The sequence below is a fragment of the Beta vulgaris genome, chromosome 8, assembly GCF_026745355.1.
Source record: "Beta vulgaris subsp. vulgaris cultivar EL10 chromosome 8, EL10.2, whole genome shotgun sequence".
NCBI classification, from domain to species: Eukaryota; Viridiplantae; Streptophyta; class Magnoliopsida; order Caryophyllales; family Amaranthaceae; genus Beta; species Beta vulgaris.
Window position 1 is genome coordinate 57076180 of NC_079209.1, and position 15022 is coordinate 57091201.

The 15022-nt window shown below is 32.6% G+C and overlaps 1 protein-coding gene across 1 annotated transcript; it reads right to left on the reverse strand.

Annotated features, from left to right (window-relative positions):
* Window positions 1-5102: 5102 nt before the first annotated feature.
* On the reverse strand, window positions 5103-13729 carry LOC104902103 (cytochrome P450 734A1). The gene is made up of 5 exons (XM_010689784.4): window positions 12842-13729; window positions 11432-11655; window positions 10695-10951; window positions 7858-8455; window positions 5103-5981 (listed from the first exon to the last, which is right to left on the reverse strand). Exons 1-5 carry the CDS (start codon window positions 13131-13133, stop codon window positions 5505-5507), a joined length of 1848 nt encoding a protein of 615 aa, XP_010688086.2. The 5' UTR covers window positions 13134-13729; the 3' UTR covers window positions 5103-5504.
* Between the last annotated feature and the right edge of the window lie 1293 nt (window positions 13730-15022).

Genomic DNA, 15022 nt, shown 5'->3' on the forward strand with positions numbered 1-15022 from the left:
TCAATGTAGTATTTTGACCATTAATATCTTTAATTACATATTGACAAAAATTACTATAAAACACTGATATTTGGAAAATATATGTCAAGACGAATATAACAATATCTCAGAGAACTATATAATTTCTTATGTATAAATCACAAATGATGTCAAAGTGAATTATATACAACCTCTGTTTTTATTTAGTTGCAACATTTTGACTTTCACGCTTGCCAATGTACAATTTCAAATCGTTTTATCTCTAATTGTATGTAAGTAAAAATTATAAAAATTTGATATTATGAAAGCTTACATCGAAACGAATCAAACAAGACCCCACATGACTATATTTTGTTTAACATATAAATCAATAAATGTGGTCAAATAAGAGAACATGAATAGTGCAATTTGTCAAACGTTGCAACTAAAAAAGAACGGAGGTAGTATATATTAACAGTGTCAAATGTATAGATTAAAAGAGAAATGGAGTTAGTAACATGCATCAATCTAGAAAATTAAAAATATATGAATGAAATAAATAAAATTCATATTAATTAGATATTGTACAAAAAAATACTATTAAATAAAAATTAGAAAATCATTATACATGCATGCATGCATGGAACAAATAGAAATGGAGTATGTTCCTCCCCAGCCACATGCTTCCTGGGGACCAACAAAAAGGGCCTCAAAGGCACTAAAACTTTATACTATAAGATTTGTATGAGATCCCAAAAGGTTAACAAAAAAATACAAAATATATAAAAGGTATCCCTTATTACTTGCAATTACATGCATTACAAGCACAATAAAGAGTTCACAGCTCCAAGCCCCAAAATCTATAAAGGTCGAATACATATTTCTAAAAGGACATCTCACACTTGCATGCTGCATTGCAGTAGCTTTGCTTTCGAAGAACATCTCTTTTGCCTTGGAAGATGGAAGGTGTTCTTGCATCTTTATTTTTTCTTTATTATATATACTACCTTCATTTCTTAAAAACTGCGTCAGTTATTTTTCTTTGATTAAATTGACATATTTTTTACCGTAAATACACATTGATACATAATATAAATAACACATTATCAGATAATATCTTGTTAGATTCCTTGTCATACAAAGTATATGTAGTTTCCATACATCAACTTTGTTTAATATTTTATATTTACATATTTAAAGATACTAATAGTTAAAGGTACGTTTTAGAAATCGTGAAAAAAAAACAATTGGAGCAAAAAATTAGGATTTTTTTATATATATGCTATCATCTGCAAGGATGATACACGTTGGTAGGGCTGCAAATAATGATGCGAGTGGAGTTGGAGTTCGAGCTAACTCCACTCGTTAGCATTTTGAGTTGAGCTCACTCGAGTCAAGTTTTGACCGAGTCGAGCTTTGGCCGAGTAGATTTCAAATAGCTTGCAAGTGTTTCATGTTAAAAGCAACCCTAAGGTAGAAAATTGTTGAATTTTTGGTACTTTGCTATTGATAATTGGTATTCGAGCATCTCACGAGTGTTCGAGTATCGAGTTGCTCAACTCGACTAGCCAACATCTCAAGTCGAGCTCGAGTTCCATTCGAGCTGACTCGAGTCAATCTCGAGTTCTATTCGAGCTTACTCGAGTCGAGTTTTCACCGAGTCGATCTCGAGTAGCCCGAGAGTTGTCTCGTCTCATTTATACCCCTACAAGTTGGTTTCTATCATCCTATCAAGGACTTAAACATATTTATCTTTCCTTGCTTATTAGAAAAAAAAGTGATAAACATTTGTTATAATAAGTAAATTTGGAACTGTAAGCTTTTTTTTTCTCTCCTCTATGCTAAAAACACTAAATTCTATTTATCAGTCTTTGGCTGCTACTACCTTTCTAACCGAAGGTGAGACCTACTACTTATTAGCCTAGTACAAACTACTACCTCCGTTTCTTTTTAATTGTTACACTTTGACATTTTACACTATTCATAAATTGCACTTTGACCCTCGTTTGTGCTTTATACGTGAATAAAAACATAGTCATGTGGGATCTTGTTAGATTCGTATTAGTATGTATTTTATTAATATGTAATTTTTATATTTTTTACAAATACAAAATTAGAGATATAAAGGCTCAAAGTAGTGCATCGGCATGCGTGAAAAGTGTAAGTGTAACAATTAAAAAGAAACGGAGGTAGTAGTTTTGATTGAGATTAGTCCATTAACAACATTTGTCGATTTTTGGCTTACATAACACTAATAGACTCAAATTAAAATCAACATGAATAAGACATAGCCGATCAATTGATCCCCTTGAGAAAAGCTGGAATTTTGAAGCATTGATATAAGGTAAAATTGGTCCGAACACCCTGAACTATAGCGCAGGTGAATCAAACACCACCAACAAAGACTTATAGCCAGAACACCTCAAAGTACAGACTTGGGTGCACTCTATACCATAAATGAGGTAGGTGACCGAAATTCTCACCGGCGAAAATCTTTCCTTGAATAAGATTTTACATAACTTTCACTTTTGAGAACCCCCAGAGACTTAGAGCGATGGAAGATTCTTAATTTATTATTATTTTTTATATCCCCCCATTCTTATTTTCTTCTTTTTTACCCATTCTCATTTATTTTCTCCCTCCCGTCCTCATGTTCGATTGGACGGAAACCACAACTTCACTTTCCATCTTTCGTTTCTCCTTCATCTTAAGTCAAGTTGCTCTCTTTGTGTCTTCACCTCAAGATCCCCTTCTTGACTCGTCACCAATCTATACCATTTGAGCTAAGAACTATGTATTTCATTGATCAACAAATTGAATAGGAAACAAATTCCCAAAATCCCAAACCCTTCCCATTCTCTCTTGTGTGCGACTCTTTCTCTATCTCTCTCTGTCGGGTTGCTTCGTTCATCAGTGTTGTTGTCCTCGCTGAAAGTGTCTTGCCCGCGTGGGGAATCCTAGATCTGTACTTTGGGATGTTGTGGCTATTGTCTTAGATGGGGTGTTTGGTTCACCCAAACTATAATTCAGGGTGTGTGTTGAGGTCAAATTTGCATTAATATAATAAAAGACATGCAAATGTGTCACATTACATCAAATATAATTTTCATTGGAGAATGTTTATTTGATTCTAATCTGTAACCTTCAATTTTTTTATTTTTAATGTAAATATCTTGTAAATTTGGATAAATATATTTATTTTTTAAAGAAAATGAATGAATTGCCTAATTTCGGATGCAATGGCCTCTTTCCACTAAATAATGCAATGGCCTTTTGAACCTACACAAGTGACACACTCCATAGATTATTACAATCTTAACTTAAAAACACTAACCATTAAATCAATCGCACCTAAAATCTAGGGTCCCTAGCCGTGATCTCGCCGGAATTTAATGAAAATAACCTGCATTGGTAACTGAAAATTTTTAGTTTCCTTCATTTAAGTTATAAATTCACTAATCAATGCATCCTTTTTTCAAGTTCCACTTCTTTGTGTTTCTCAATTCTTATTTTCGTGGTTCTTTCTTCATCCAATCCCCAAGAAGCCAAAAAATATACAACGATGTTTTCTTTTTCTTGGAAATTATTCAATTAGGTTATTCTCTTCAAGAGGGGAAGGAAATTGGCCAAAAGTTAATGTTGCCCAATTACCATAAGTGGAATAAAATATGAACACATAAAATTGCACCTAAAATTACTACATTTTTTTCACAAAATATCTCGAACACGACTTATAGTTATATTATACTAGTTTTATATGCACGCGATGCGTGCGAAAATACGTAGAAAATTAATTTTTTTTAGGGGATGTAGAAAATTAAATTAATTGTAAATTATATCTAATAAATTAGGGATATTTGAATTGTTGATGGCTTTCTTTTTAGTTTTTTTTTTATTTTTTAAATTAATTAGGTATTTTTTTTAATTTTTTAATTAAAGTAAGTAGTTAGAATAGAGATATAATGAGGGGAAAATGGGGTTTCTAATATTTTGGTGTCCTACCCCTCTTCCCATATAGAATAGAGATACATGCTCAGTTTTTTCCCTATTATTTCCTTAATTCATGTTCTTTTATTTTTTAAAAGTTGTATATTGATATTTACTATTGAGTGAAGGCACGGTCTTTTTTTTGTTATTGAGTGAATATGCATTGTTCTTTTTATGCCGAGTTAGAGAGACGTAGAGCAATATTGAGAGATTATATATTATCTACAAAGGATGTGGAATGATATATTAAGGACAAATTAGAATATAAAATGGGTTTTTCTATATAAAAATGGAGAATGTAATTAGATTCAAAGTACAAAGAAGAGGAGGGCGGATTCGAACCAGTGACTTATCGTTCACAACACCTCAATCTTAACCAGTAGGCCAAGACATCCTTAGTATACAAGGTGCTAAGTAATAGTAGTATTGTTGAGCCACTATTGGTTTTGATGATGACAAACTAAAGTAATAACTTACAAGGTTTATAAGTTTTATGTGTACAAGGTTCATTAATTAACAATGGTGCTTTATAAAGATAATACGTGAAGTTCCTGATCGAGTTGGAACTCCAAGAGAAGAATGAAGTTCTTGAATTGGAACCGTGGAACTGTTCCTTTGAATAATGGAACTATTCATATGGAACTATGTTAGTGGAACTAGTATAGGAAACAAGTTGTCTAAACGAGTTCCACAGGTGGAGTAATGGATAGCATGGGGCAAATGTTCAAGGCAAATCAATACACTCTCCACACCAGTTCCTAAGCGATAATTCATGATTACCGTTCTTGTTCAATAGTTCCTCACGAAACTGTCTGTTGTTCCTAGGTTGGGACATATTCTTGTCCAACAGTTCCTCAAGGAACTGTCTATTGTTCCTAAGCTGGGACGCATTGATCTTCAGAGTCGAAAAGTTCAAGAGAAGACATAAAGACTAAATTCAAGAGTTTGTACTTAGGATTTATGTAAGTATATTATATTGCTTAGTTTTAAGGAACTTAGGAACTCACTTAATAATGCAACTGACCTTTTTAGAAAACATTTAAGATTTAGCAATAAAAATATGTATAGATAAGAAGGATATACACGTTTTCTTTTTAGAAGAAAAGATTGCATATTGTAAAACAAATTAGCCAAATTCTACATTAGATACATGAGAGTTCAATTAAAATTTTAAAATACATTTATCACTCTCAAAACCTTCACTAACAACTTTTTCTTTTTAGTAACCACTACCTACTTACATCACATAATAAATCCTAAATATTCTAAGTAGGGAGTCAAAGTGCTACAACCTAATCTCTTGCACCTCTTGGCAAGACCTACAAGATTACATAGCTACACACTCTATGTTAGTTAATCAAGATAACCAAAACATTGGCAATTGTCACCCAATAGTGATTGAATCGCAACATTTAACCTAATTACGAATGCTCATTAGTAGAACTTACTTGGTATACCACAAACACCAAATGATCAATTTGAAAAAAATAACTATATAAACAGAAAACGAAACACATAGGGGAAAAAGATACGCTAACTCTTAGCTATACAACTCAACTTCACAACCCTCGATCTTCAAACACAGCCCCTACACGACCAGTATCGTCCTCCGGCAAGTGCCGGAACACGATCGGAGCGCCGTGTTGAGGGTAGAGGAGCATCAAAACCGTTGGAGCATGTTGATAAGAAGGTGCAAGTGTAAAGGAAAAGCGTTGTAGTAAGATGGTAAGCACAAGCTTAGCTTGTAGAATAGCAAGATTTTGTCCAATGCAAGTACGTGTGCCAAGACCGAAAGGTATGAATGCTACAGGATGTTTGGCTGCACGAGAAACACCATCAGCAAATCTTAGAGGATTAAAATCATTGGCATCATTTCCCCAAATTGTTTGATCATGATGGACGGCTAAGATTGGAACAAGTAGCTCGGTCCCACGTGGGACCCTACATCCACCTAGCTCCACATCGTATTTTGCTCGTCTAATTGTTGCAATAGCTGGTGGGTATAAGCGAAGGGACTCGTTCAGTATCATGTTCAACTGCATAATAATGTATCATAAATCACATCAAATTTAGTTTCTATTGTATGTAGCGCACTATATCAAGCAAATGGTAGATATTTAAAGCATTTTAGGTGGACTACGTTATGATATTTTATCGTGCACTCAAACTATTTATATTAGGGAGGGAAAAAACTGATTATATTATATGAAAACTGACCATATCAAACAAAAATTGAATATGACCCTGTTTGGCAATTAACGAATAGTTGTTAGCTGCTAGTTAATAATTTAGTTGACTTTACTAGCTGATTGTATTAGATGTTTGTATAAACGTATTTGGTAGGTAACTGATAGCTGATTGTTACATAGTTGTATAAAATGACCAATAAGTACAAGTGCATAATCTATTATTGTACCTATTATTATTATGTGAAACTGTTTTGTTTCAGTTGAACTTTTGTTTTGTTTCAGTTGGACTTTGTTTTGTTTCAGTTGGACTTTGTTTCGTAATATGTATACCAACTGAAACAAATAATGGACCAACTGAAACAAAAAATGGACCAACTGAAAGAAATAATGGGCCAACTGAGAGAAATAATGGACTACCTGAAAAAAAATTAAGATTACCTGGAAAAAAATGAAGACTACCTGAAAAAAAAATGAAGACTACCTGAAACTCAAGTGAAGTGGTCCGACGAGAATATTGTGTCGGACGAGTCCGACACAATATGAACTCCATTATTATTTATTAATGTAATTTTCAACAACTTTAGGATATAAATGTAGTTGATCCACTCATTTTCAAACCTATAATGTCAAAAAGCTCTTTCCCCTAACTTTTTCAAAAAGAGCATGTTGGACTCAAAAAGTTCTAAAACCTCGATCTATTTACCAAACACTCAAACTAGAGGATTGACTAATCAAAACCTCTAATATATATGAGTTCAAACCTCTAACTTTACCCGAAACCTTTATTTATCAAACAAGCTAAGGCCTATGTCAAATGAAAACTTATTACAGTTTTTGTTAATCCGGTCCATTCAAAAAAAAAAAAAATCATAGACAACTTTATAAATCGTGGGGAAAATGAGGAAATCTTTTAATTAGAAACTGAGGGGGAGTATTATATTAAATTGGTAAATTGTACCATTTGATCACACCTTATTAAAGTACTCCCTCAGTCCCAAAATATAGTTCCCATTTTCATTTTGGGTGTCCCAAAATATAGTTTCCATTTCCATATTTAGTTCCACATTTTTCCGTAATTTGTCTAGAAAAACCGTGTCCCATCATTTATTTGCTTCTTGAATTTTGTTTTTTCCTTAGTTTATTCAACCAAAATGTTACAATTAATGCTCTTTCACCAATTATCTCCATTCTCTCTACTAAAATCATCTTTTCCCATACACCTTTTATTCAAATAAACAAAAAAAATTTACTATCCCAACTTGCATTAATTACCGTGAAAAAAGGAAAACGGGAACTATATTTTGGGACGGATGGAGTAGTAGGGTAGTATTCCCTCACATTTTTCATATATGTGTTTCTTGCTACATTTCTTTATTTGGGTACTTGGTCCACCATAAAGTATTACTATTATAATTTTTTTCTCTTTTTTCACCCAAAAGTAATACTTTTTCACCTTTCTCCATTATTTTACATTAAATGGTTAAAAAAGCACCCTCCCAAAAGCTTGAAAGTGATATTGTCTTAGTTGTTGTGTATTATCAAATATAGCAAGTAAAAAAAAAACGGAGGAAATACTATAATAGCATATAGATATATCATAGTCAAAACTTTATAGATTGTTTAAGATATGTGAATTGCTATTATTATTGATAAAACTCCCATTAAAAAAAATTAGTGATTGCTAGGTACAAGACAAAATATAAAAGAGGGGGAACATACGTACCATCTTAAGCTTAGAAAGATCATCTTTGGAAGGTATGTCACGTGATGTACAGACTCTGAAAACTTCCTCACGTGCCAATTCCTGCCAGTGAGGATGCATAGCTAGAAGCACAGTGGTCCACGTCAGCAGATTCGACGTCGTTTGTTTCCCAGCAAAGAAGAAGCTCTTACACTCTTCCACAATATCATGTACCGTTATCTTATTATTATTATTATTATTAATATTAAGATTATTATTACAATTACTATTAATGTTTGATAATTGTGGGGCATAATTAATTGATGATGATGATAATGTAGAATTGTTGTTATTATTGATGTTGGCAATTTCTGAATTTTTTTTATTCTCTCTCATCCCAGCCTGGATCATTAGGCCCAGCAGATCCTTTGGCCCACCTTCTCCTGCCTCCTCTGATCCAATATTTCCCATCACAATATTATTATTATTATTAATATTATTATTATTATTATTAGTTATAATATTGTTATTATTGTGATTGCAATTCTCTAATTTTCTCCTCTCAATTAGCTTCACCAGTGATCTTCTGATCTCCTTGTCCAATTTCCATGATTTCATATTCCTTTTTGTAGGTAGGAATCTGTTGTACAATTCAACCCAAATATAGAAAATGTTAGTAGATAATATCAGCAAATTCTAGCCATGTGATGTGCAACTTTTTGAAATAGTAAAAATAATGATTACATAAAGTTTTTTTTGTCAAATTTATTCCATAGGGTTGACTTTAAAAATGGTTCCGGACCGATTTGGGTATGAAATTTTAAGCACTCCACATTCCAGTATAGAATAAGTAATGTATGAATTGAAATTGTATTATGTATATGAGGATGTGTTTGCAGCCACATTTTTGAATGGAAAAGCACAATATGCTCAAGGCACAAATTTCAGCAAAAAAAAAAACACGACAAAATCACATTTTTTGAAAACTTAGGCATGGAGATACGACACGACAATACTTAGCATGGTGGACCGATGGGTCATGGCTTGCTTAGGCCTTAGTTTTTGGTTTGGCTAGTACAACACAGGCACAAGCTGACATGTCGTCCCTAGGCCAAGCTCCAGCACGAGCTAGTACCACCTTGAGCTGACTTGTATCTCTATTTACGTTATTGTCTTAAAAGGATTGATTTTATTTTACGCAAAATTAAGATATTCTGATATCCTCTATACATTAGACATAGAACATACTTACTTCGATTTTATACTTGCAAAGTTAAAGTTTGACACAAGATTTAAGGAAAAAAAAATAGAGATAGGTACTGGACAAATCAGTCTTTATAATAACTTTGATAACCCAAATTTTTCCTCAATCTGATGTTTAAATTATTTTTTGTAACTTTATTTATCACTTCAAATCCCTACCTTAAACCTCATACCTAAATTTATAACGTCGCAAGTAATATTAAAAAAACAATAAAGTATTATATTACCCATGATATGTTAATAACATATTACCCATAAACATTATATTACCCTCAATATAAATAACTACATTTTACATTCTTAGACAAATATTTCAATTTAAATTATTACCTTGTTTTGGAGTGGCATGTAGTACATATAGCATGAAAAAGGTGGTGCTAACTACTAATTAACTAGCTATACATATATGTCATGCTTATATTCTCAACCCCCGTATATATGTCATGCCTAATAATAGTACAAAAATATCGACTTCATAAGAATAAAACAAAATTTATGAACCATATTGAATTCGATTGAGGACCTATGAATATGAAGCTTGCCTTCTTGTAAAGGTCGGTGAATCTATCAATGGCTTTTATAAGTAGTTGATGGTGATGATACGTGTCACCTTCGCTTTAGATAAGTCACTATAATTCTATTAATTAAGAGAATAACATAGTGACCTTTAAGATAGGGATTGTCCAAGTATACAAAATTAATAAGGAGGTTATTTTCCAAAATTAATATGTGGTTGGTGAGTTAGGGAATATAGTAAAAGTACATTTCATAAAGAGCTAACTCGTCTCAAAAAATAGTGGAAGTAATTTGCACCATTAGTTAGAGGCCATAGAAATTTTTAAATGAGACCGTCTTGTTGTCAACGAAATCGCACCATTTATATTAAAAGAATCATTATATATTTACGTTACCGTTTAGATGAGTTGTTTAACTCAATTAATAAGGTAAACCAATTTTGTTATAGACCAACTATTGAGACAAAAGAAATTATTTGTACAAAAATTAAACTTTAATTTATAAATTTATTTGTCATGGATTATCCAATTATTTAATCCATATACTAAACACACGTAATCAAGTTAATTAATTGAAAGACTACATAATCGACCTGACCTGCTAATAGACACGGTAAATAGTTTCTAATGATTAAAGCAAATTAGAACATATAAATTGCACGAAAAATTTGGGGTCTTTTAATATTTATCCAAGTTTTAGTTAGTTAGTAAGCAATCTCAAGTCCATGGTATTGTTAAATTTGTGTTATTTCAATAATTGTTTCACAAGCTGTATTTCGTCTTCCCTTGACTCCCAAATGTCTCAATTTTCTCATTCCCACCTTATGCTCCCAATTACAATTTTAGAGCATGATGCTTGTTTATCATCTCATTCTTACATCAATTCTCGTGAAAAACGTGAATCAAGCATATATATGACACGAAGGTAGAAGCTATATATACCAAACAGTTAATACAATCAACTAGTCAAATCATTTTACTCATATAATTAGCCACTATGTCAGTATAAGGCATGAGGTAATGCAATCAACTAACTACTATCATTATTCCGCTAATTGTCAAATAAGGTCGATATAAGATAATATAAGTAGTTGAGATTACCTATAACCAGGAATGAGAACCTTCTGAAAAGCCTCAGCCGCAAGGACCATTTGTTGGCTTTGTAACCTGAAAATGGCCTTCCCCTCTTCGTAGCTGCTTCCAAATGCCATTCTAGTGATCACATCCTCTGTCAACCCCTGAAACCACTCTGAAACTTCAATTTCCACTTCTCTCTCTCCTCCTCCTCTCTCCAACATCATCCGGTCCCACTTGTCCAGCATTTCCTCTACACTCTTTCCCACCATTGGTATCAACAGCTGCATCCACAAACTAAAGTGTTACTATATTATAACTAACTTTGTCATACTCTATTTCTTTAACTATGCCTACATGGCTACATCTTACTACGAACGGCCTATTTGATAGTCGTTAATTAATTGCGGTAATGGGAATGAATTTTAAGCATAGGTTACACGGAAAACACTCTTAAAACCTCCAAGTCTGTGTTTTTTATCCATGGAGAGGAAATCTGAATACTTAAATACTATTTACTTATTAGATATTTAAGATTCGAAATAATGTTAATTTTGTAAATTCACTAGGATATAACTTGTCATTTTCTCTATTTTATCTCTTTCTAACAATCAAATGTTTATTTTTTTTACTATTAATATAATAATATAGACATGATTTAAAGTAACTTTATCAGACATAATATCTATAAGTTAAAGCGAGTTTTTTGACATGAGAACAAAGTAATCATTTTGTAAGAGTATAACAGGTATAGTGAAATTTACCTTAAGATTTTCCATGTGGAACGTGGGTGTTATAATTTTCCGATGGTGAGCCCATTTTTCACCCTTAAGGCTAATAAGTCCATCACCCTCAAGTTGTTTCACAAGCGGATTTGCCTCAATTTTCTCATAATATTCAGATTTAGAACTAAAGATTTCTCGAATGAGATCAGGATCTGAGACTGTTAACCGTGGTGTGGCCCCAAACCACACTAAGAATGTTGCACCTACACATAAACACATACATGGTACATATACATAAGTTATTATAACAACAAATCAAGCCTAGTAACCAAAGATGAAAAGTAATAAACCTTAACACTAAAGAGGATATATCATACAACCTCAAGTAGAAAGTATCAAATTTGCAAAAAGAGGAAATTTATGCAGAAAAAAATAAATCCATGATAACCAATAATTCAGAATTCAGAGAAAGAAAATAGAGAGATTAAGTTAGATAGACCCTACTCTAGAGAGAGAAAGTAAAAAAAAAAAAAGGACAATTCAAGACTGCGCCACTAAGAAAGAAACAAGTACTACTAGTTCAAGGGTTATCAAATTTTGAGCTTCTTTAGTATCAAATGACAGTAAATAAATGATAGGGGGTTAAGATGAAAGACAGGGAAATCTGAACAGGGCAATGATTATTATTAACCCCACATACATTTAATTTTTCTCTACAAATTTTATTTTTTTCAAAAAAAAAAGTTTAATTATGTTTTTTTTTTGGCATAATGAAGTAAAGCTAATTAGAAAATAATAATTTTTTTAAAAAAAAATTCAACTCAAGTTTGAATTTGAAGAGAAAAAGGGAGGAAAATTGAACTGAAATTGATGTAAAAATGACAAAAAATAAAATTCAGCTGAAAGAAGGCTGCACTACAACATCATGTCAGAAAGAAATAACAGAGGAAGAAGACAAGTGATGATAATGAAAAATTTGGATGATGCAATTAATAAAAGTTGATAAAACAAATTCATGTTGACATAAATCATCCCCCACAAAAAGCTTCAATTTAAACAACTTCAAAGAAAGTACTCCTCCCCTTTCTCATAAAGTTATAAACTTTGGATGATAAACTATACAAAATCCAAGAATTATCTCATCAATGGGTCCAATTATGAAAAATTCAACAGTACCCTTTATCTTCATACAATGAATTAAAAATACCCAGAAATCTAAATACTTTTTTCTACAATATTCCAATATCATTTACTTCAAACTACCAAAAAAAGATTTATTTTTTAAAAATAGAAGGTATCGAAAATGAAATTTCATGAGGTATCCCTACGGTTTTTTATTAAAGAAAATACACGAGATACCCTCGAGTTTTAAAAATCACACTATTAAATCCAAATTATGACTAAAAAAAAAGTGGGGAAAAACAGAGAATAGAAAAGAAGAAAATTTACCATAAATTTTTCTCCAATGATGGTAGAAAGAGAAAACTCTAGGAAGAATATTGTGAGAGAAAGGCATAGGATGAGAAGAAGCCTTTAACATGAGCTGAACAATTTCTTTGACATTGCCAATGAAAAATATGTAAGGAGGTCCTTTAATGCCTTGTTTGGCAAAATGAGACTCAATTTTTTTTGGTCTCCACCATAAAACTAGCATTATTCTTAATGCTAAAACCAACAAAATGAAGGTAAAAATTAAGGGTTTAAAACCCAATAAATTTCCCAATAAACCATAATCAACCATTTCTTTGCTAATTAGAGTTTTTTTTTCTTCTTGTTCTGTTTTTCTCTCTTCTTCTCTGTTTTTTTTTCTTTGTTTCTCTCTCTAAAAAAACAGAGCAAAGCTGCTGCTGCTGCTTTTGTCTGCCTGTCTGTGTGCTCCCAGTAATATTGGTGTAATTTAAGGAGGGAGCAAAGTGGGTTTTTTTTGTTTTTTTTTTTTGGGTTTTGTTTGTAGTTTTTAGTTTGGGTTTTGTTTGTAGTTTTTGGTTTTGGTTTTGGTTTTGGTTTTGGTTTTGGTTTATGTTTAGAGAATATGGATTTGGGTTTGTTTTATGTGTTGGAAGTGTGGGTTTGATTCTAGAGTGTATTCTCTCTTTAATAGTGAAGAGATGGCTTGGTAAGGCAAGGCCAACGGCGTAGGGGCCGCAATTGTATATTTTGGAGGGTCAACGAGGTTGAGTTTTATATTGTTTTCAAACATTCTTTTTAGACATTTTTACCCCTTTGTTTCTCAAAACCAATATCAATAACAATGGTCCTGTTTGGCGATTAGCGGATAGTTGTTAGCTGTTAGATGATTGTATTAGCTGATAGCTGATTATATAAGCTGATTTGTATAGTCATTAATTGTATATTTGTATCCCTTCATATATTATCCCTGTTCATTAATTGTAGCCAATCATATGTTGCCTTTGTACTAGTGGAAAAAATCACAAGGGTTGCGGTGCAAGGGCTGCGGTTAGCCCAAAAATCGCTGCCCTTTTAGTGAAGGTTGCGGTTAGCCGAAAATTGCAGCCCTATAAGTAATAAAGGGTTGTGGTTTTTGGGGTAACCGCAATCCTTTATCATTAATTCGGTGGGCTTTTTTATTTTGAAAGGAATTCGGTGGGCTTAAAATGTTCAATACTCAGCGCTAAGGTTTCTCACAAATCTCACAATCTCCTCTCCCTAATTCTCTTTCCTCTCTCACAATCTCACGACCTCTATCGTCTGTCCACCACAGCCCAGTCCTCTCCCCCCTCATTTCGAACCACCACAACACTCTCCTCCTTCACCTGTCCTTCTTCACTCCACCAACAATTACAAACTACCACAATCCTCTCCTCCCTTGTCTCTTCTCGTGCGCACCAACGAACACCATCACTGACTCGTTGTCTCGTTTCGCTCTCGTCGCGCGCACTAACACCAACGAACACCATCACACCACTCGTCGTCTCGTCTCGTTGCCTTCGCGGTTGCTGCATCCAGATTTAGGGTTTGGTCGAGATTTAGTTTTTATCTTTTTCTGTAATTTATTTGTTACTGGTGATATTTCAGGTTTAATTAAGCGTTTGTCACTGTTTTTTGTATTTTAGGTTTTTTATTTTATTTTATTTTGTGGAATTAATTTGATGCTCTTGTTGATTCGTTAATTTATAATTTCGTTTTCTTCTGGGATCAATTTGATCCTTTAATCTAGGACTGCGCTTTTTTATTTTTCTAGTTCCATGTTGATTTTGTTTTTAAAGGGGGGAATGCCTTGTCATCGCATGATTATTGTGTCAACAATGAAGTGGTACCTCATCAAGTATAAGCCTATGAGGTGGGGTGACACGTGGCGACCTACAATACTTACTCACACGTTTTAATTGTATATAGATTTAGATTCTGCTCAAACTCAAAATCTTGAGTACATTTTTACTGTGTTTTTTTTCTAATTTATTTTTAGTAAAAGAAATATGAGGTCTATTACATTGATAAGTAACATATGATCTTCTCAAGTTATCAAAAATCTTTTACTATATATTAGTTAAGCTCAACCTAAAAATTAAAGGTAAGCAAAAACCTAAAAATTGGTTCAACAACAATTAATATAATTCTTTTATTCTTGATACATTCAAATAAGAAAATAATCTCTTAAATTCGTTTCAA